The 22,334-nt window shown below is 52.0% G+C and overlaps 1 protein-coding gene across 3 annotated transcripts in view; it reads left to right on the top strand.

Annotated features, from left to right (window-relative positions):
• Nucleotides 1-22,334, top strand: part of KSR2 (kinase suppressor of ras 2) — a 274,031-nt gene that overhangs the window by 135,067 nt on the left and 116,630 nt on the right. For all 3 annotated transcript variants that reach the window (XM_045200496.3, XM_045200494.3, XM_045200495.3), the window contains exon 5: nt 21,359-21,543. In XM_045200496.3, the coding sequence (XP_045056431.1) occupies nt 21,359-21,543 (185 nt within the window). The remainder of the gene's footprint in view (nt 1-21,358; nt 21,544-22,334) is intronic.

Below are 22,334 nucleotides of genomic sequence, written 5' to 3'. Positions count from 1 at the left end.
CCTCTTCCCCTTCCCCCTCCTCTCCCTCCTCCCCAGGCTCTGAGAATCTTCTCCCCCACCCAACCCTTAGCAGATCTCTAGGGGCAAATGGGTGCAGGCTGCCCTCCAGATTTCCCCCTTGCCTTCCTCCATGGGATTGAGCACAGGAGGGCTCATGTTGGGGCAAAGAAAAAGTTCCCCTTGATTACTTCAAGTTCCCTTCAAAGGGCAGTGCAGTTTTATAATTTGCAGCTTCATGAAAGAGTTCCACCTGCCCGCTCCAAAAAGAATAATAGATCAGTGAGACTGGAACCTTAAATCCGATCATCTTCCTGCCCCAATAACAGGCATCCGAATGAATATTTAACCAGCTGGCTTTGATAATGAAGAGCTGCTGCTCGTCTGAGCCTGCTCCCAATCGTTCCCACCTCTTAGATGAATATTGGGGAATAACGGGCCCTTCCAGCCCCCAGACATCACAAGTGATTCTGTGCCGAACTCATTTAATTCTGACTTAGAAGCAGTGGGTTGCTGGCCTCCAGGGAGCCCCAGCCGATGAAGCTGAGTCCGCCTCCCAGAGTAATTTGTGTCTGTGCCTCGTCCATCCCTGGAGGGAGCAGCCCCATCCCACCTCTCACTCTGGAAGCCCTTTCCCTGCCACCGGCTCACGAGGTGGATAGAAAGTAGGAAGGAAGCGAGGGCAAAGGCTGTGAGTGTGGTGTCTGGATGGACTTTCCTTTGTTCTGCCTGACCTGTCCTCCCCTCCCTTCTTCTTCTGTCCCTCCCTGCCCCTCCCCTCCCCTTATTACCATTAAATGATAAAGGTAATCAGTGCTGGTGTAACAAATACAAATTATACAAATACAGGGGGAAACAATGAAAGGCCCCATTGGCCCCATTCCCACCTGCTCCAATTTCAGTCCCAAAGTCACTGCTCCCAAGCCTTTAACTATGAATTTTGGGTGAGAGCGAGAGCTGACATGCCCAGGTCTGTGTAGTCGGGGCTCTCCAGAGACACAACCAACAGGATGCCCTCCTCTCTCCCCCCGCCTCTGTCTCTAATCCATCTGTCTCTATATTATCCATATCATCTATATGTCTCATCTAATACATCAGTTATATCTATATCAATGTCTACATGTATATCAGTGTCATCTCTATCTCTATGTAACGTCTACCATCGGTATTTGTATCATTTACATCTATAACGATATCTATGTAGATTTTAGGGAATTGACTCATGCGGCTGTGGGGGCTGGCAAGTCCAGAATCTTCGTGGCAGGCCGCCTGGGGTGTGGGGAGGTGCTGGCACCCCAGGCTCCCCCATCATCCAGCCCACGACCCGCTTTCTGCTCAGCCCTGATTTGTGCTTTGTCGTGCATTTGAATGCTCCATTATTTTCTTCGCCCCAGAAGGCTCAGAAACGTCCCCATTTCCTTGTTAAATAAAAGATGAGAGGCAGGTAATAAAATCCAGATGCCCTTAAGGCCTCCGATGTCACCTGCCAATTTTTCTGTCGGTCGTTTTTTTCTTTAAACCAAGCAGAAGCGATGGTTTGATGGTTCGGAGCAAGAGGCCATATTCAAATGATGTCGTTACCTGTTGGGCTGGCTGTGTTTTATTCACTCGCGTCTCTCCCTAGATACGGGGCCTGGGTTCACTACCGCAGCTTCCTGGCAGAAGGTTTTTCAAATACCTCTCAAATGCCAAGGTCCTCCCCAGATTCACCCCGTCGAGAGGTAGAAGCAGACTCACTCTGCGGCCTTTTTTTCTGAGGATAAGAGCTGGCTGTGGACCCAGACTCTTCACAATCAAGCACAGTTAGTGTCTGTCTCCCCCATGGGACAGTGGTTCTCAGTCGGGGTGACTCTGCTCCCTAGGGGACACTAGGCAATGCCTGGAGACAGGTTTGGTGGTCACAGTGGGAAACGGGGGGGTGATATTGGCATCTGGTGGGGAGAGACCAGGGATGCTGCTCAATCCCCCACAATGCACAGGGCAGCCCCTCGCAGCAACTGTCTGGCCCCAGATATCAACAGTGCCCCCTAAAGATGTCCACACCCCAGAACTTGTGAAAATGTTAAAGGGACTTTGTGGATGTGACTAAGTTAAGGACCTGCTGACAGAGATAATGCTGCCCTGAACATTCACATATACAAGTTTTTGTGGGCTAAGGTTTTCATACCTATTTTTCTCTCCTATTTATTCCCATGTATTTATACCCATTACCCAGACCAAGCCATTTTTTAAGCAAAATCATATTTTTATATTTGCATACCATGACATTCACCCATTTTAAGTCCAATTCGATGCATTTTATGAATTTTACAGAACTGTGCCACTTTCAGCACATCCCAGAGTTAGAGTGTGTCCCACACCTTGGAAAGACCCCTCGTGCCTGTTTGCAGCTGCTGCCCGGCTCCAGGCAACCACCAGCCTGCCCTCTGTCTCTGCACACACGACCGGGCCACTTTTCGGTCTGTTTTTCATACAGAATGATGACTAATCCTGCAAGAGAAGAGGTGACGCTTTCTGAATGTCTCTCCGTTATGGGAATGTGGGCAGGGGATAGGTGGCGTGGGCAGGTGACTGCACCTCTTCCAGCCTCAGTTTCCCCACCTCTGAGATGGGGTTGATCATTGCAGGTGGATAAACAGGATGGGAAGTTGTAACCTGTGAAGGCATTCGAAACCATTCAGTCTAATTTTCTTCACGCAGTGGGGACTCAGTGAGGCTTAGACATCATGGTCACCACCTCTCTGTGTCCTAGCGGCTCTTGAGGCAGGCGCCATCAGCCCCACTTCACAGATGAGTACGCGGAGGCTCAGAGCAGTGGGTGGAGGTATGGGGAATGAGTTCCGCGTTGCTGGGTGTCAGAGCCTGGGCCCTCCCACCTCCCTGGCTGCCCAGATTTTTAAAGAGGAGAACAGCCCCTGGCCCCAGCCTTGCCCAATGTCCTCTGAGTGCTTTGTGAAGGCCCAACCTATCAGGAGCCAATCAGGGCTGAGGGCACTCAGCTGCAGATCTGGTTTCTGGGTGATGGTGGCAATGAGGCAGATGGAAACTGTCACCCAGCAGCAAACGGCAGCTGTTTGCCATCAAACCAAGGCCAAGCTCGGGTCCTCATGTTAGTGGGATAAGGACTGGGTTAGGGAACCTCTGCTTGGCGTCCTCGGGGGCCCATCTGATCACCTGCCACTGTGCACCCAGAGTTAGGAAAGGGTGCCCCTGACCCACACTGTCCTGTGTCCCTGATCCCAAGCGCCTGATGGTGTCTCAGTATGTACGTGGGCCTGCTGCGTGGCTGGGAGGGTGCTGGGGCGAGGGGGCAAAGCTGACAATTTTCAGGCTGAGGAGTGGCCTGTGCGTCTCCACTCTGGGCGTGTCCTTTGCCTGACCCGTCTCTGGTCCCCAGTCTGGTCTTGGCTTCCTCCGGGGGCCTCTCCAGGCGGTGTGTGTGTGTCTGCATGCTTCTCGTCCGCGCTCAGCGCACTCAGGACTGGACTTCTGTGGCACTTTCTGTCGTTGTCATTACGCCGTCCTTTACAGGACGAACTCTAAGCTCCTAGTTCACCGTCTAGTTCACACTGGTGTCCCTAGCATCTAGCCCAGGGCCTGGCGCATAGTAGGCCCTTAAGGAATATTTGTGGGACAAGTAACTAAAGGAAAGGCCAGAGACATGAGCCCTCTGACTTTACCCTATTCTTGAAACTTAGAGGTAGTAGCTTCTAATTAAAGTCACCCCAGCTTAAGAGCATTTTCCATTGTGTAATGCAGAGGTCAGCCAGCCTTTTCTGTAAAGGGCCAGAGAGTAAATATTTGAGGCTCTGGGTCCAGATAGTCTCTGTTGGGACTCCACACTTGTCACGCAAAGACAGGCATAGATGATATGTCGGTGAGTGGTGGACTTGGCTGTATTCCAACGGAACTTTATTTACAAAAGCAGGCGGTGGTCCACATTCAGCCAGAGGGTCATGATGGGCCCTAAATCCAGTGACTGGTGTCCTGTAAGAAGAGATGACATACAGGCACGCAGAGAGAAGACCGCGTGAAGACCGAGTCAGCGGCTGGAGTGAGCACTGACGTGCCACGGGTTGATGAGAGCAGCGGGAGCTGGAAGGGACAAGGAAGGACCCCTCCCTGGGGCCTTGGGAGGGAGTGTGGATCTGCCAGTGCCTTGCATTTAGACTTTCAGCCTTTAGAGTTGTGAGAAAATAACGCTCCATTGTTTCAAGCCATCCAGTTTGTGGGAGTCGGTCACAGCAGCCCCAGGAAGCGGATACAGGTGGTCGGACTGTCCGCCTCTCTCAGAGGTACCAGCGGCTAACGTGAGTGGTGCACGTCGGTCGGGGCACCGGGATTTCTGCGCATTATCTTGCGTGAGCTTCACGATGGCCACAGGAGATAAACGCTCAGAGATAATCGGACTCCTTCGGCTTTCCCCAGGGCCACGCTCTCCTTCCGTGCTGGGAAGGGGGTTCTCTACTTGCCCATGCAGCCGTGGGCAGCGGCAGGTGGGAGTTGGTTCCGAGGCTGCGGCTCTTCCGAAAGCCGCATCTCCCTCTCTGAAGGCAATCCACGTGAACGCTCTTCCAGGGCCACCTGCCGCTCAGACAGCATTCACCGCAAAGGCATGCATATGAGTTTCCCTCCCTCCGTGAATACGAAATGTCCCCCTTGAATTCAGATAATCCGACGGCTATACGTCCTCCATTGGAAGCCCAGCAGAAGAGTGCAGACATCAAAAGTGCCCTGAAATGAGACCCAGCTTTTACCCAGAGATTGCCCCAAATGCTTTCTGTTTATGCTAATGTATTCCGGTGGTAGGACTGTGCTGTTTGGCCTTTTTTCTCCACAGTTTCTTTGCAAAGTAAAGAGACTAGTTGATTTTACCCTGTTTTATTTACACCCCACGGAGCAGGGTAATTTCAGTGCTGGCAATCTGGGCCCCGCACAGTCGGGGGCACGCAGCGTTCGGATTGGGAGGGTGGACACCCCAGCGGAGCAGGTCTGGAAGAGACTGATATTTATGGGGTCTTTCTGAGTTCATTTCCTTTGGCCTCTAATCCTGTTCTCTGGGAAGATTGCTAGGTAGCTGTGTGTGTGTGTGTGTGTGTGTGTGTGTGTGTGTGTGTGTGATAAATTCAGCCTAGCCTGGGACATACAAGTAGTTTGTCAGCAGGAGATGGAATTGCCTTTTAAGAACTTCAAGGTGCAATTGCTTGGCTGTTTTGGTCGTGGCCAGGGGATCAGTGTCAGGAAGCATAAGCAGGTTTTCTCCCCTTCAGCTCACAGTCTTCATGGCAGCGGAATGGCCTGGGTGAGGCTCTGGACACCCCCACACCTAGCGCCAGAGCCAGGTGCAAGTGAGAGGTGTATGGAACAGCTGTTAAGAAGCCGTTCACTCTTGGGGTTGGGCAAGTGCCTAGGAGTCAGTGCCACCTTAAATTCCGTGCCCTAAGGGCCTTGCTCATTTCCTCCTGCCCCTGGCCTCCCTAGCACATGGTTGGTGCCCCGTAAGTGGGTGCTGAATGGACACATTAGTTCCTGTTCTACAGATGAGGAAGGGAGACTGAGAGAGGTAAATAACTTGCCCAGGATTTGGCACAGGGCTGATCCTGATTTTGTGATTCAAGCCCTGACTCCAGAGCCACCTGCCTTTCTCTCTCCCTGACCCCAGTTTGATCCTGACTTTTTTCTGTTACCCTTCACTGTGGGGCTGCCTTTTCATAGCGCGTCGATGAGACATAGGGAATTCAGAAAGAATGAGAAGGAGAACAGCCTGTTGTTGGAAAACTGTCCGTCCTCGCTGTTCTCCACCTGAGTCCTGTGGAGAGCTGGCTGGTTTCCCTTCCAGTCAATTGTCCAGCCGTGAGTGGAGCAAGCTGGCCCTGAATGTGTGACATTGTAGCTCTGGAAGATCCATCCCGGCTAAGCATCCCATAGCCAGAAAGAAGTGTGTAAAGGGGCCACAGTGGGCTGCTGGCCACCAGCTCCAGGAATTTCACCAAATCTCTGTTTGTGAGTGGTTGGAGCCCTTGACTGGTCTCTGGGAATATTCCCGTCTGGTGGGGACAGGGATAAAATGACCCCGAATGAGGAAATTAGTTCTGCCAACACCTAGGAGTCTGGGAAACAAGAAGTCCTGGTTTGACACCATCCACAGGCTCTGGAAGTGGTTCCCGGAAACTTTGATGTGGTTTTGGGAAGACGAGTCAGGCTGAATTGGCTGCTCACCTGGACACCCCTCTCCCCCACTTCCCCCAGTTTTTAGTTTGATGGTTCTATGTGATGTTTGGTTATAGAACCTGGTTTTGAGGTTCTCTAAGTTACCCCTTCCTTCAACATTCAATCAAATATCTGGGTGTCTGCTATATAGCAGGCACCGTGGGCACAGGCTGGGGATAGAAGTGAAGTTAGACTTCAATGAAGGAGGTGGTTGAATCCCACACCTTTGGGGTGGTAACCGGCAGGGGCTGGCAGGTAGCAGGGAGAGGTGCCTGGTGTTGCGAGTGTCTGTAATGGAGAATCACATTTGGCCAATGAACTTAGGGAAGGCTTCTCAAGGGGAGTTATGATTGAATTGCTGCCGGAAAGTATAGAAGAAGTTAATTGGAAGGACAGATAGGGGCAACAGCATGTGCAAAGGCCCTGGGGTGGGCCAGGAAGCATGCTGCATTGGGTGAATGAAGAAGGGCGGTTTGGTGGAAGAGAGAACGAGTGAGAGGGGTCAGATCACGTGAAGACTTGGGAGGCTGTGCGAGAACTTATCCCAAACCCACCATGGCTTAGAGCCATAGAAATTTGTTCTCTCAGTTCTGGAGGCCACACATCTGAGAAAGGCGTCAGCAGGACTGGGCACCCTCCGAAGGCCCTGGGGGAGAATCCTTCCTTGCCTCTCCCAGCTTCTGGTGCTCCAGGTGCCCCTTGCTTGTGGCCACATCACTCCAATCCTTGCTTCACCTTCACCTGGGCTTTCCCTCTGTGTCTTCTAGGTCAGATCTCCCTCTGTGTTTCTCTCATAAGGAAATTTGTCATTGGATTTAGGGCCCAGTGGATAATCCAGGATTATTTCATCTCACGATTCCTAATTTAATTAAACCTTAAAGGACCTTTTTTTTTTTTCCTTCCAAATAAGGCAACATTCACAGGTCCCAGTGGATATATCTTTGGGGACGTAAAGAATTTGATGCTTATTCTATGAGCCTTGGGAAGCCTCTAAAGGGTTTTGAGCAAAGATGTGGCATGGCCAGCTTTAAGCTTTAAAAGTTTTCTCTTTCGCAGCACGGAGAGGACTGGTGAGCATTCAGGCGCAGCCAAGGGGTTTTCTCCTCAGTCACTTGGCGGGAGGTGATGGTGGCTCGTCCTAGGGCGGTGGAGGGAGGGATGTTGAAAAGTGAATGGAGAGAAACCGGAAGATCCTTTTTGTCATCCAGAGTCATTTATTCAGTGTTGCCCCTGCCTGATGTCACCGATGTGGTGAGTTCCACGAAAACCCGTAAGAGGACATTCAGACGTTTGAATGAGCTGTTCTCCCTTCCCTGAGAGGTGCCGACGTTTGCTCCCATACCCACAGCCGCCCCCATCAGGTGACTTTCTGGTGAATAAACGCTTTCTTCCGTGCTGTTAATAGCCTCCTCACCTCGTTAAGTCCACGCTGTGGCAGGAAGCCAATTAAAGTGCGGGCAGGCTTTCTCTATCTCCATATATCTCCGTAGCACCTTTGTTTTTCACTGACTTATTATTTTCTTTTATAACAAGCAGGCCATTCGAGTGCAGGAGAAACAAATAGGAAAGGCAATTTGGTGCTGACTGTTGGCTGCATTTGATTTGCATCTCATTAAGGGCCTCACGCTGCTGTGGTGCTGCGGTCGGACCATGTCTGGGGAGGGAAAGTGGTAGGTGGGCAAGGGCGGCCACTGCTGCATAGAACATGTAGGAGGCGAGCGGAGGGGGCGAGGCAGACGGTCCAGCCCATAGGCTCTGGGATCTAATGGAACTATGGTCCAATCTCGCCTCCCCCAGCCTGTCACTGTATGGCCTTGGGTAGGCCACTCCGTGCCCCGTCTGTAAAATGGGAGAATGAGATTACCCACCTTATGGGGCTGGTGGGAGAATTAAGTGAGAGAATGCACTGACAATGCTCAGGAAAAGGGTAGTGATAATTGTAACTGACCTTTCATGTAAAAGCAGTGACGTGGGTTTGTTCACAGGCGTTTACTTGTTGACTGTCTAGCAGGTGCCACGCCCTATCGTAGGTGCTGGGCTGAAGGCAGAGCAGAACATCCGGAGGCCCTCTCCTCAATCACCGGGGCACATACACCAGAGGCACGTAGCCCAGTAAGTCTGCGCAGGGCCAGGTGATGACGACAGCCCCAGAGAAGACAAGAGCCGAGGAAAGAGGCTAGAGAGGGGGGCGGGGGGAGACCTTCCAGTTCGGATGTGGTGGTTGGGAGGGCTGCCCTTATGAGGCCATTGGAGCACAGAACTGAGCAACATGGTGGAACGAGCTGTAGGGATTTTGGTGGGAAGAGTATTCCAGGCAAAGGGAATGGCGTGTGCAAAGGCCCTGAGGCAGCTTGTAAGACTATGGTGGCCCCAGGCAGGAGCTGGGCTGGAGATTAATAAACATGAAGGGGTTATAATGTCCGGTGGTGCTTGGAGAAAACCAAGGTGGGTGAGGGATAGAGCGTGACTTCGGAGACTTCTGGAGGCTTTTGTGGGGTGGGGTTTGCAGCAGGGAAGGGTCTCTGTGAGGGTCTGTCTGAGGATCTTGGTGTCGGGACTCTGCACATTTGGCTTGTGTCTGGGAGCTGCTCCGTAGCATCCTTTGTCTCTCCCATCTCGAAGTGATGGCGGTGGGTGGGTTCCCACCAGGTTCTACTCTGGAAATGAGTGGAGCTGCAGACAGAGCTAGGAAGGGACAGCAGATGTGGTGATGAGAACACATTCTCTGGGAGGACACACGAGAAGCCATTGCCACTGAAAACCTCTCGGGAACCTCACTGAGAATTCGAGGAAGGGATGGGGGGTGGGGTGGTGCTGTTAGTTTCCTAGGGCTGCTGTAGCCAAGTACTACCACAGATGGGGCAGCTGACCTCACAGAACCCCAGTCTCCCTGTTCTAGAGGCTACAGGTCCAAAATCAAGGTGTTGGCACAGTCAGGGCCGGGGGAAGACTCCCTGCCGGCCTCTCCCTTAGCTCCTGCTGGTTGGCTGGCCGTCTGTGGCGCTCCCTGGTTTGTAGAAGTATTGCCCTCACCTCTGCTTTTATCTTCACATGATTTCCTCCCTGTGCCTCCCTGTATGTGCTCCTGCGCCCGAATTTTCTCCTTTTATTAGGACACAAATCATACTGGGTGGGAACCCCCCTACTCTAACAAGGCCTCGTCTAAACTTCACCGACCACAACTTCACTGACCCTATTCCCAAATACACTCACAGTCTGGGGTCCTGGGGGTCGGGACTTGAACATATTTTGGGGACCACACAATTCAGTCCATGACAAGGGACTTACAAACCTTTTTATGGAAGTCTCACCTATGCACACAAAAGCACACATTTGTAAGTGTATAGCTCCCTGAATTTTTATCAGATAAACACACCTGTGTGACCAGTGACCCGATGAAGAATCTGAACATTCCCAGCCCCGCAGAGGCTCTCCAGAGGGGGCCTTTTCACTTTCCATGGTGTATCTTTTTATGCCATATTAACGCTTCAAAACTGTGTGGACTTCCTTTTACAATAAAACCAAATGGAACTTAAGCAATAAAGAGCCCACTCCCGTGGGCGCCTAAGGAGAGAGAGCTCACGTGGCTCCCTCCGTCCAGGAGAGGGAGGGCCGTGGCTTTGACGTCGGTGCCAGGCGCTTTTCAGTGGCGTCCCCCACCCCCGCCCAGGTGCACTGAAGTACTGATCAGCTTAGTCCCCTGGGTGCCTGGGGCAGCCGAAGTCCCCTCATCTGTCTGTCCTGGTGCATACGTTGTGTCACGTTCTGTGTGTGCCATGAAGTGACGTGTGTCCTCTCGGGAAACGCCCCCAGCAACACTGAAAGGCAGGGACTGCAGTTAGTCCCATTTTACAGGGGAGGAGGCTGAGGCTCTGCAGGGTGACTTCCCAGGCCCAGTGTCTTAGGGGTTTCTTGACGTCACCTGGACGTGACAAGCAGAGGTCACGGCTGTCTTTGGATCTGCAGTCCCTCGTCCGCTGACACACTGGCTAGTCCCAGGGAGGGATGGTGAGAGAAGGGTCCTTTTGGGAATGGTGCTCTCTACCCCAGTCCAGTCCCTTTACTAAAGCAACTCGGCCAGCAAAGCAATGGAACAGCCAGTCGGCTGCGGCGCGGGGTTCTGAATTTCATTGCCGCCCCTGGACCCACACCCCAAATGGCTTTGACCCAACCACGCTAGGACGTAGCCCACCCCTTCGTACAGAAGAGAAATCCAAGGTGCAGAGAGGCGATTCCAAGTGTGTCAGGCTCCAACCTGTGTTTTTCTTGGCGTCCGCTGCGAACCTTAGCTCAGGCTATTCTAAGACGGTTATGGCCACGACTGCTTCGGAAAGTCTGTGCACGCTGTGCTTCTGAGCCATCCGCTCTCACTGGGGTTCACCGTCCACTGGTTTCCTTACAGTGCAGATAATGTGTCGGCCATGGGTGGGGGAGCAGGGCCCCACAGAAACCCAAGCTGGGGCCCGCAGTCTCCCCAGAGTGGCAGATGGCACTTTGCTGAACTTCAACAGACCCGGGTTTTACAGCTCCTTCGCTAATGGTCATAAACTTGGCACTTGCTTTTGGTACTTGGGGAGCCCTGAACCTCTAACTAAATTGGATCTGAGCAGGTGGAGAGCACACAGCTAGGTATGTGACAGCTGTGGGGAAGCGGGCAGGGAACAGACTCGCCAATTGATGGCTTCTCTCACTGTGTCAGCTGTCAGCTCTCCCTCCTGGCCCTCACCCCAGCTTCCTTCTCCCAGGGAATGGCGCCCTGGCCCGCCCTGAGCCTGGGACCTCCCTTTAGGCTTCTCTAGGAGAAGCAGTCACCTGTCCAAGCATGTCTGTCTGTCTGTCTGTCTGTCTCTCTCCCCCTTTCCCCACAGGGCCCTTCTCCCCATTTCACCTCTCCATTATCAGAGGATAAACAATCCATTTGCTAACACATTTTCAAAATTGTGATAAAATACACATAACATCAAATTTGTTGTTTTTACCATTTTTAGGTGGACAATTCAATGCTTGAAGTACATGCACATGATTCTGCGGCCATCACTACCCTCCATCTCTCGAACTTTTTCCATCTTCCCAAACTGAAACTCTGTCCCCATTAAACACTACCCCCCACCTTCCTCCCCTCCCCCAGCCCCTGGAAACTGCCACTCGACTTTCTGTCTCTGTGACTTTGACAACTCTAAGCACCTCCTGTGAGTGGAATCACACAAGATTTGTCCTTTTGGGACTTTCTTCTTTCACTCAACATCATGTCTTCAGGTTCATCCATGTTGGAGCATGTGTCACAACTTCCTTCCTTTAAGGTTGGATAATATTCCGTTGTAGGGATGGGCCACGATTTGTCCATCCATCCATCCGTGGACGCACATTTGGGCTCTTTGTACCTTGTATCTATTGTAGATAATGCTGCTATGAACAAGTATGAACGTGTGTTTGAGATTGGTAATGCTTTTACATCCGCATCTCGGAGTGGAGTTGCTCTATCATGTGGTACTTTTGTTCAGTTTTCTGGAGAATCATCCGTTTTCTCCGCATCGCTGCACCGTTTTACACCCCCGCCCCCAGCCATGTGCAGGGTCCCCGTTTCTCCACATCCTCATCAACACTTACTTTCCATTTTCTTAGTTAGAGCTACACTAGTAGGCATGAAGCAGTATCTCCCAGTGGTTTAATCTTCATTTCGCTAATGACTAATGACGTTGAGCATCTTCCGTGTGCCTGTTGGCTGCCACTGGTGTATCTTCTTCGGGGGAATGTCAAGTCTCTTGTCCATGTTTTCACTGGGTCGGATGTCTTTTTGTTTCTACTCCACATTCGTCATCCCCCCTTCTGTTGAGCCCCACCAGCCAAGTGGTAGCCATGACAACCTGCAGAGGCGAAGCACAGACCTGCAACTCGCCAGGTCTGGCTGGAGGGGCACCTCTGAGGGCCTTTGGGCAAGCAGCTTCCACTCTCCGTGCCTCAGTTCCTCCTTCTATACAATGGGGGCATGATCCCCTACCTCCCATGGGGGCTCTGAAGATTGGACGTAATGCTGGGGAAATGCTTATCCCAGGGCCCAGCATGAGGAGGTCTCCAAGAGACAGTAAACTTCTTATTAGCTTGATTTTTACTCCTGCTCCTTGATTTAATTTACAGCTTACGGCTTGTGCCATGACACACACTCCTTCCTTTGCATCCACAGGAGAGCTGGGATGATGGACGCTGTAGACAGTGATGGAGACGGCCACACGGCCCGGGGCTTCTGTGAACAGGGGACGGCGGGGGCGGGGGGCGCTTTAGGAACATCTTGATGTGACGGCTCACTTTGCGCCCAGCGTGGTCTTTGGTGGGCAGCTGTCTGTCTCTGTCGGCCTGCCACACCTGATACATAATTCATCCAGGTGCTGAAGGGCAGGTGCATTTGCATATGCGGGCAGAAGAGGGGAGGGGGCCTCTCACCCCGGTCCCAGGTACCCATGGAGCAAGGTGAGGGCCCACGACTCAGTGCTCCCCTTTCCTTGCAGCAGCTAGACCCCGGGTTCTGCCATTTCCCAAAGACTTAAAAGGATTTGGATTTGACATTCCTCCCCGAGTCTGCCCACCGAGACGCCAATCGCCCGTGATTCCGGGCGTCACAGAACAAAGTGTCCGAGAGCCCGACAGTTTTCTTCCTACTTTAAATCCTCACCTGCTCATCTTCCCGGTTCTCCTCGCACCCTTTTGAGAGTCACATCTGCTGCTTTGCCCACCCATGTCACGTTCCCCTGAAGCTGTGTCCCTCTTCTGGGGCAAAGGTTCATAGATTTCCCTCTGAATCAGGATCTGTTTGCCTGTGGTTGGCAAACACCGAGCACGACATTTATAGATGTGGTTTCCTTGGAGATGGAAACATCTGCCTGCAGACCTGGGAACCTGTCTGACCACAAGCTGGCTTCCGTGTGGGGTGGGGACTGGGAAGTGGGTCTCCTGGTGCTGAGCAGAAGCCATTGGCCCTGCTTCTCTGTTTTACTCCAGTCAAAATTCATGTTTTTTAGAGAGAATCCAGTTGGTCTGACTTGGCACCTGGTGACTTAGGAGGGGAGGCGTCTGACCTTTGTTGCCATCCGGATGTGACAGTGCACAGGGGAGGAGAGAGATTTCCCCAAAGGGTACATGGGGGTGGTTGAATGCTGGATGGGCACACACAAAGACCCCCTGCAAAGCAGAATGTATCTCAGTGGCTAAGATACAGGGTCCAGCAAATAACACCCCTTTTGTATTACAGAATCTTTTATTACAAAATCATAAGCATGTAATTCTGTAACATAACAATATCACACTCAAGCGTACCATATGACATATTAGGTGAAGTGTTCAAATTAACACTCTAAATTATTATACCCATTTAATGGATATTACCCTACCAACCATACTCAAGCAGGCATCACTTCTGCTGGACCCTGTATTTAAATACGTGGGTCCTGCTGAGCAAGAATAAATGTGTGGATGAGCGTGTTAAGTTATGATTGCCAGAGGGCCCGCCGTCTATATTATTTGATTCTGAATGAACAAGTTGTTTTCTAACGAGTTACCACTGGAAGCAAAAGCTGAAAGCAAGTCGAAGGTCTCGGTTGGGAAAAACAACACCGATTTCAGGCAGCAGCTCTTCAAACTCACGGGGAAAAAGAGTTTCTGGCTTTCTTCTCAGAGTCCCTGAAGGACGGACCCCAGTGATTTATTGGACATTCCACACTGCTGGGATCACACCAGCTGCAGTTTTCCTGTGCTCTCTGCTCAGCCATTGCTGACTCATTCGCCCCCACAGAAGCAGGGGGCAGACAGGGGGTCTGGGGAGGTTATCCCGTTGCATAAATAAGAGGACTTGAAGCCTTGCAGATTTTGACCTGCCCAAGGTCACACCATAAGTCTGGAGGAAAGGGAGCAGTATCAGTGAGGATGGATGATCTTTCCCTAAACCCCCATTTGACGAGTTAGGGAACTAAGAGCAGCTGAGGTTCAGCGGCTGGCCCACGGGCACCCAGCCAGCCCCTGGAATGTCTGAGTCCTCTCCAAACCCACCACAGTGGGTAGATGCTGTTGTCCGTCTCGCAGGCTGTGATGGATGCACTTCAGTGCGTTTCTTGTAGAATTACCAGGTTGAAATGTTGCCTCTTTAGGTACGTCCGCAAGGATTCACTCTCAGTTCATTTTTCCCAGCATAAGGGAAGCTTCTGTGAAGTATTCCACGGTGGCAAAATACTCCCGGTTAGTCTGAATAAATATTTCCAGCCGCCCTCGCTGGCGGAGAGAATGTCCTTTGCTGGCTCACCCCCTGAGCAGTTGCAGGTTATGCGTTTGTTGAGGATGTGGACCCTGGGTGGATTCCTACTGGCGATGTCGGGGTGCTGAGAACCCAAATGACAGACAGCATGCCTCCTTTCCAAATGACCCTGAGCAGAGCCAAGTCCTAGGGAGGCTGCAATATATTTTAAGACTGAGAGTGTTGGGGGTCAGACAGGAGCAAGTTCAGATCCTCGCTCTGCCCCCTATATGCTGTGAAACCTCGGTAAGTTGCTGACCCTTCGTTTCTTCACCTGGAGATGACAGTCCCTACCTTAAAGAACAGAAGGGGCTGCTGCCTATAAAATGCTTAGCACAAGGCCAGGCATCTAGTAAGGGCTCAATGAGTGTCAGCTGTTGCAGTGAGAACCAAGGTCCATGGACGACTCAGCAAATCCCTGCTTTTGACAGGAGGGGAAACTGGCCTTATAGCCCAAGGTGACTTGCTAAGTGATGACTGGGCCTCCTGCTTCCTCACTGGGTGATCTTGTCAATGCAACATGAGGCTTCCCTCAGGGTCACCTTGGTCAGGCCTAACCGCCCCCAGAAGGGTGGGTGTCATGGGCTGAGGGTAATGATGCTGCCAGTGTCCCCTTCCTGGGCCCTCTCTCTCTATCTTCTTTAGGGTTCCCAATTTTAGGGCATGTTTGTGAGCCAAATGACTCCCTGCTCAGGGGAAGACCTAGAGAAGGGGGAAGGAGGCAGCCCAGGCCAGCACTTACTGGCCCCACTGACCCCCAGAATTCATCCAGTGCAGACCTCTGTGCCAACCTGCCTTGGAAATTGTGTTTTTCTTCGGGCAAGGGGATGGGGAAGGAGGCCTCAAAGAAAACATTCAGTCACATGCCCGTGAAATCTCTGCCCCAAATCAGCCGTCCTTTTTAATCATGAGGACTGTCACGAGCCCAGGTTCTGTTGGAAAGGATGGACTGTGTAGATACACGGTCTGTAACTGATTTATGGGTTGGGGAACAAAAAAATAAGATTAGTCGCTAATCAGAGGGATGCAGGAAAATCAGCACGCCTGGACGCCGGCACAGACCAGGCCGGGACGGCAAACTGGAGGCTGGCTGGCTGGGGCGGGGGAGGCAGGGCCGGGCTGTGCAGTGGTGTGCGCCTGGAGAGGGGGCTGTGGGTTCTGGATTATTCCATGGGGCAGAGGAGGCATTGTCCATATCCGAATCAAGAGCTGGCCGAGACTAGCCTTCTGGCAAGATGCCCAGTTTGCAAATGAGTGACTGGTCCCCCCCGGCCAACCCTGAAATTGACCCTGGCCAGCTCCAGGCACGTCTGTGAAATGGGAATGTGTGTGATGAGCTCCGACCCGGGAATTCATAGAGCAATTAAGACCAGCTTTGAAGTCAGTGGAATCTGTGATCCCACACACCCTGGGCCTTTATTGAGTTGTGGTCTGGGTACACTAACTGTTGAGAACCCCTGTTACCTTAATTATAAAATGGAAGTCATAACTGTTCTTACCCCAGCTGAGATAACGTGTCCCGAGCACGGGACCTGACCTCCGCTATCCCAGCCTAACGGATCCCAGTGCTGACGTCCGCAGTCTTGATATTCTCGTTCTTGATATTCTCATCTCAGCCTAAATGCCACCTTCCTGGGGAGGTATTGCTACCCACTCAGTCCACATGAACCCAGTTTTAATTCTCCGCGTAGGTCTTGTTCTTAATCAGTACTCCCTTACTGTTTCATCCGTTTGTCTGGATCCCCCACCAGGATGCCAGCCTCCAGGAGAGCATGGCTCTTATCTGCCCCTTTCATTGCTGGAGTCCAAGCGCCTTATTGTACTTAACTGATATTTATTGGGTTGAGTTTTTGAATTAACATACAGCTTTTAAAGACACACCTGAGGTCATACTGTATACATTTCCCCCCTTTTTTCTTTCACTTCATAATAAATGTTGGCGTGCTCTCTATCCCAATTCTTTTACACACCGACTTAGTCCCATCAAATGGAATTAGCATAATTTAATCAATCAGCTCCCTCTGATGCATGTTTTGGCTGTTTTCAGTCTTTTGTGAAGCAAAGTCGATTTTACTGTTGGGAGAGGGGGTAGAAATCAGACTTGGAGAGGGGAGAGCGGTGGGGTGGAGCAGAGTGGGGCATCACCTCACCCTGGACCAGGGACCCTTTGGAGCAGCGGCGTCCAAAAGGATTTTCAGCAGTGACGAAAGTGTTTTATTGTCTGCTGTGTCCAATCCAGGAGCCACTGGCCACATGTGACCTTCTGGCCTTTAAATTATGGTGTTTGCGGCTGATGAACAGCATTTAAAATTTTACCTTCCTTAAATTGATTTAAACTTCAGTAGCCACGTGTGGCTCTGGCCACTGTGTAGAGCAGCATACATTTAGGCCAGGAGTTCCCGGCCTCTGGGCCCCGGACTGGGACTGTTCCGGCCCGTTAAGAACCAGGCTGCACAGCCACAGGTGAGCTTGAATGCAATGTGCTGGAGTCGTCCTGAACCACCCCTCACCCGGTCCCTGGAAAAATTGTCTTTTATGAAGCTGGTCCCTGGTGCCAGAAAGGTTGGGGACCACTGATTTAGGCAATGGGCTCCCTAGTTACCACTGAGGGGTATTACCAGGGCGCAGCCCTGGACGATTCAGGCCACTGTGACTTGTCTGTGGGGAGTGGCTTCTCACTAAATGTCCTCCCAGTGTCAGACATACCAGGCCCTTGTGCTTTCGAACGACCCCCTTCCCTGGGATTGGAGCAGCTGAGTCGAGGGTCTGTGCCCCTGCCCCTCCCTTTTCACCCAAGAAATGGCACTGTTCTTTGGTTTTGAATCTTCTATTAGGCAATAAGGTCAGGCCAAGTGCAAAGGAGTTAAGTTGAGAGGGAGGGCCAGGTCACTGAGCCACGGGTAAGACCAAGGGGCATTTTCCCCAGTTTCGGGAAACGGTTACTGGATTAGCGCTTTGCTGCGCAGGGTGGTGTGCGAGAAAGTGCGCTCTGGCCTGTCCCCGCCTGCGCCTGTGGGGAGCTTGTCTGTTCCCAGCCCCGTCATTTCCTCCCAGTTGGCTGGGCCAGGCGCTCCAAACACTGGTAATGAGACGCTGAGGGATTTGGCCGGGGGATGGCCTTTGAGTTCAAGGGGACACAACCCCACCCAAGGAAGCTGAGGGTGAAGAGGCCAGTGGCTCTGCTTACCTCAAAGCCAAACAGACTTCTGGAACAGGAAATGCTGCAAAGACCAAATACCCATTTGGGACTTCCCTTGCTATTCTTTGAGATGAGGGCGCTGGGAGGCAGGTTGGCACATGTGCGTTGCTCTGGAGCCTTGTGAGTGTAGAGCCAGCTAAAGACCTGGGCAGGGGCTGCCCAGGGGCCAGAACAAGAAAACCAAGGTGTGTCTCTGTCCTCAAGGAGCCCGTAGTGGGGAGTTCACTGAGAAGATCCTGCTAAGCCGGCCCTCCCGACTCGCAGGTGGAAACTGGGCCACATTCCTGTAGAATTCCCCCAAGGCGGAAGGTGCCAGTGGCCCTTGCTGGAGGTGGGGCACCTGGATTGGGATGGGAGCCTGCTGACCTGGCTTCTGGTCTCGACCCTACCACCCTGGGGTGTGTGCTTTGTGTCAGGTGCCGTGGATACGAGTCCTTCCTGTCTGTGCGGCAGGCGCGGGCCTGGGGGAGACATTCATTCAGTGGCCATGTGAGAAATGCAGAATTCCACCTGGGATGTGTGAGAAAAAGCAGGGGGTGCAGGGCACACCTGTGACCTGAGTTAGAACTAGTTGTGAGGGGTGAGCATTGTGTGTCTGGGTGAGTGATTCCTCAAGGGTGAGTGAGTCTCCGCTGGCAGGCAGGGTGGGGAATAGTGAGTCAGGAGGAGCAGCATGTGCAAAGGCCCTGCAGTGTGTGAGAACTTGGTGCCCACCATGGCCAGAGTCAGAGGGCGACGAGGTGATGACGGTACCAGGGGAAGCTGGAGAGCGGGCGTTGAGGGTCCTGTGACACCCCTGGGAGCCATAGAGGGGCAGAGCAATGGGAAGCCCTTGGAGGTTTTAAGCAGAGGAATGACATGATAGAATGTACACTTTTCAACACCTCACTTTGGGTGCTGGGTGGAAAATACATTGTAAAGAATCAAAATGGGGAGGGATTAATTTAGCCATAAAAAGGTATGGTTTCCACATGGGCTACAACATGGGTGAACCTCCAAACCATGATGCTACACGAAAGCAGCAGATGCAAGAGTTCACCTATCGTTTGGTTCCACTTGTATGAGTTGATCAGAGGAGGCAAATCCACAGGGACAGGAACATGGGTGATCACCAGGGGCTGGAGGGAAGGGGTGGAGAGTCACTGCTTGATGGGCATAGGGTTTCCCTTGGGATGAAGAACGTATTTTGGAACTAGGTTTGCACATTGTGAATAGTTAATGCTACTGAGTTTACTTTAAAGTGGTTAGTTTCATATTACGCAAATTTCACCTCATATAACCAAAAGTTTAAATAAGAAAAGGAAGTGGGATCAGAAGCCTGATTGACAGGCAGTGGTGGCAGCAGCTCCAATGAGGGAGGAGGGTGGCTTGGATGGGAAGGTGGGACTGGAGATGGGAGGTGGTGAGCTGATTTGAAGGAAGATGAGGCCAGAATTCTCAGGGTCCTTTTAGTTTGGATATTCTATGCAGATTAGGCATCAGGAAGAACTTTGCTGGATCTCAACACTGGAATGGCCCTTTGCTGTTCGTGGGAGACCAAACATTTTCCTAGGCAGAGATTATGGCCACAGAGCTGGGTGTCTTTTCCTTCTGTCAATGTGTGGTGTCAGCTGAGCCAAGCTCCGGGGCTGCTGTGGGCACAGCGTGCCATGTCGGGGAGTCCTGACTAGCCCACCCATCCAGAAAGCACACCGTCCCCTCAGGGCTCTGACAGCCCCAAAGGATGGAGGGGCCCTTGCCAACATGTCTTGCTACCTCATTTTCCAGCATTCTCCAAAATTGGCTCTATTTCCAGAGAAGACGTTTATGTAATATCTAATACCTTGTGAAAATTGTGGAGAGGATATCCTTTTTAATTGCATCTGCAAAACACTCACCAACTCTTAGTATGCAGTCACAATCATTAGACACAGTTATTTGTGTCTGTTTTCCTCTCTGAGCATGCCTGGGTGATGAGGGGAGGCGGGAAAGGTGAAGCCCACATCCTGTCCGCAAAGGCGTCCTTGGTGTGTGGGAAGCCATCTCCCTCTACATCCTCTGAGGCAAATGGCCATCCATCCTCCCACGTTCTCTTCCTCCTGGCCTGTCTTCTGTCCTTCCACCTGCCCATCTTTCCATCCTACCACCCTCTCTTCCTTCATGGCATCCGTCCACTTTGCCACCATCCTTCCATCCTTTGATGTGTCCACCTCCCATCCACCCATCTGTCCATCTACCCACCCGTCCATCTGTCCACCCATCCACCCTCTCATTCTTCTCCATTTCTTTTATCCCTTCTCTCTTCCCACTCTCTTATTTCACCCATTTGTCCTTCCATTCTTTCATCCTCTCCTCCTCCCTCTCTTCATCCCTTCCATCCATGCTTCCATCCTGCTTTCCTCCCATTCTCTGTCTTTTTATTCATGAATCCTCCTGTTTTCATCCTTGCTTCCAATTGTCCATCTACCCACCCTTCTTTCCATCTACCATCCATCCATCCATCTACTCATCCATCTATCTGTCTGTTCTTCCTCTTTTTATCCATCCCTCTGTACAACAATCATTTATGTGTATACTTGCCGCAGCCCCGTGGCAAGAGGACACGCGAGGCTGCCAGCGCAGGCCCTGGGAGGAGGTGACCCTGCAGGCACACCTGAGCTCCTTGAAGCAGCGGGCCTCCTGGAGAGGGTGGCTTTTAGGCTGGGTGTATGGAGGCCTCCAGTTTCACATGAACACACCTGCCTAGGCGCTCCGTCCAGAACGCTGAACATTTGCAAGGAGGGCTCACTTTGGCCACAAGAGGGCGCCCACCTCCTGGCCAGATCTGAATGGGGCGATGGTAGGTGGGGAGAAGGGCAGGGAGGTTAGTTTTGATGCTGTTTTAAACCAAATACTCTTAAACTGACCACCCGAACTCTTTGGGAGGGGGATAAGTGTTTCAGAACCAGCTTGAAAGGTTCATTCTGTTCAGTTGGTGCCAAATAAGGGGCTGAGAGATCTGAAAATGGAAAAATCCACAGGTTCCTGCTCTCAGGGAGCCCACAGTTGAGTGTGGAAACAGAGTATTAGGATGTAATGTGACAAGTGCAGAGTTTCAATGCAGATCAGCCATTGAATAAGCATTTAATGAGCACCTACTGTGTGCTAGGCTTTGTGCCACTTGCCCAGGACAGGGAAATGAACAATACAGAATTATTGCTCTTAAAGACCCACAGTCTACTTGGCAAAAACAGAAAGAACAAATTTGGAAAAATAGGAAAGTCCAGCCACAGAGATATACAAAACATTTTAGGAGACTTGAGAGGAACAGCCAACCCAGGTTAGGAGGGAAGAGGGAAATATCAGGGAAGGCTTCTTGGAGGAAGAATACTCAACCCTGGCTGGGAGGGATTGGGGTATCAGGGAAGGCTTCCTGGAGGAGAGGGTACCAGAGGCAAGTCATAAAAGACAAATGGGGATTAACCAGGCAAAGAAGGGGACAGTATTCCAGGCAGTGGGGACATCACAGGCCAAGGGCTGAGGTGAGAAGCGGCACAGAATAGTGGCTGGAGTGCAGTGAGGGGCGTGGGGAGAGCCCAGGGCTGGGCCAGGGTGGGAGTGGGTGTTGGGTGTCATGCTAAGGTGTTGGGTCTCCCTGCTCTCATTTTGTGAGAGCATGGATACATTTCCCGTTCCTCTCTTTGTCTCCCTTCCAGAGCCAAGAAGAAAAGCAAGCCCTTGAACCTCAAGATTCACAGCGGCGTGGGCAGCTGTGAGAACATCCCATCTCAGCAGCGCTCCCCGCTCCTGTCCGAGCGCTCCCTCCGCTCCTTCTTTGTGGGACACGGGCCTTTCCTGCCGTCCACCCCTCCCGTCCACACGGAGGCCAACTTCTCCTCAAGTAAGTCACCTGCGCCCTCTCTTTTCTTTTTCTTTGGTGAAAACGCCCGCAAAGTGTTTGTAAAGCATGCCTCGTCCACATCCGCCAGCCAACCCCCGCCTGCACCACATATGCCCCTTTGAACGGTTTCAAAGGGAAGGGGATGCCCCTGGCGCTCCGGATGTTGACAGGCTATTGCCATTGGTCCCACAGGTGAGTGGGGAATGACAGAGGGAAGCAAGCCTGCAGGGGATTCAAGGACAGAAACGTTGGTTTTTTCCTCTCTTCTGCTTCTCAGCAGCCTGGTCATAGGCGTTTTCTTTTCCTGCTGTGCATAAGGCTTCTGTGATTATATTTTGTAAGTTTTTCCCCCCACGCAGGTCAACACAATATAACCTTTACATCTCCAAGATGCATTCGGGTTCACACTGGGCTGAGCGTGGCCTGGGGTGGTTTACATTCCGCTCCCACGGCGTCTGCTGCAGACAAAGTTGTTACTGCTCAGAGTGGAGATGGAACTTGCTGGTGATCGAGGGCTTAGGTCTTAGAAGGCACTTAATCTTCTCTGCCCAGGGGCCCATTTTGCCGAACAGGCACAGATGTGTTCAGAGGGGAGCCCCTGAACCAGTCCTCCGGCCAAGCCAGGAACTTGTACTGATGGGAACTCAGGAGGCGTGGGGCTGGGGGGTGTGGAGGAAATTGCCCCAGGCCCTCAGTGCAGCCACAGGGGGTCCATGTGGTGTCACTACCCCTGTCAATGGTAAGTGGTGTTTACAGAGGTCCAGTCCATGCTAATCCACATGCATGATCCC

This window comes from Desmodus rotundus, chromosome 7 (genome assembly GCF_022682495.2).
Source record: "Desmodus rotundus isolate HL8 chromosome 7, HLdesRot8A.1, whole genome shotgun sequence".
NCBI classification, from domain to species: Eukaryota; Metazoa; Chordata; class Mammalia; order Chiroptera; family Phyllostomidae; genus Desmodus; species Desmodus rotundus.
This window is presented reverse-complemented; position numbering and strand designations above follow the sequence as displayed.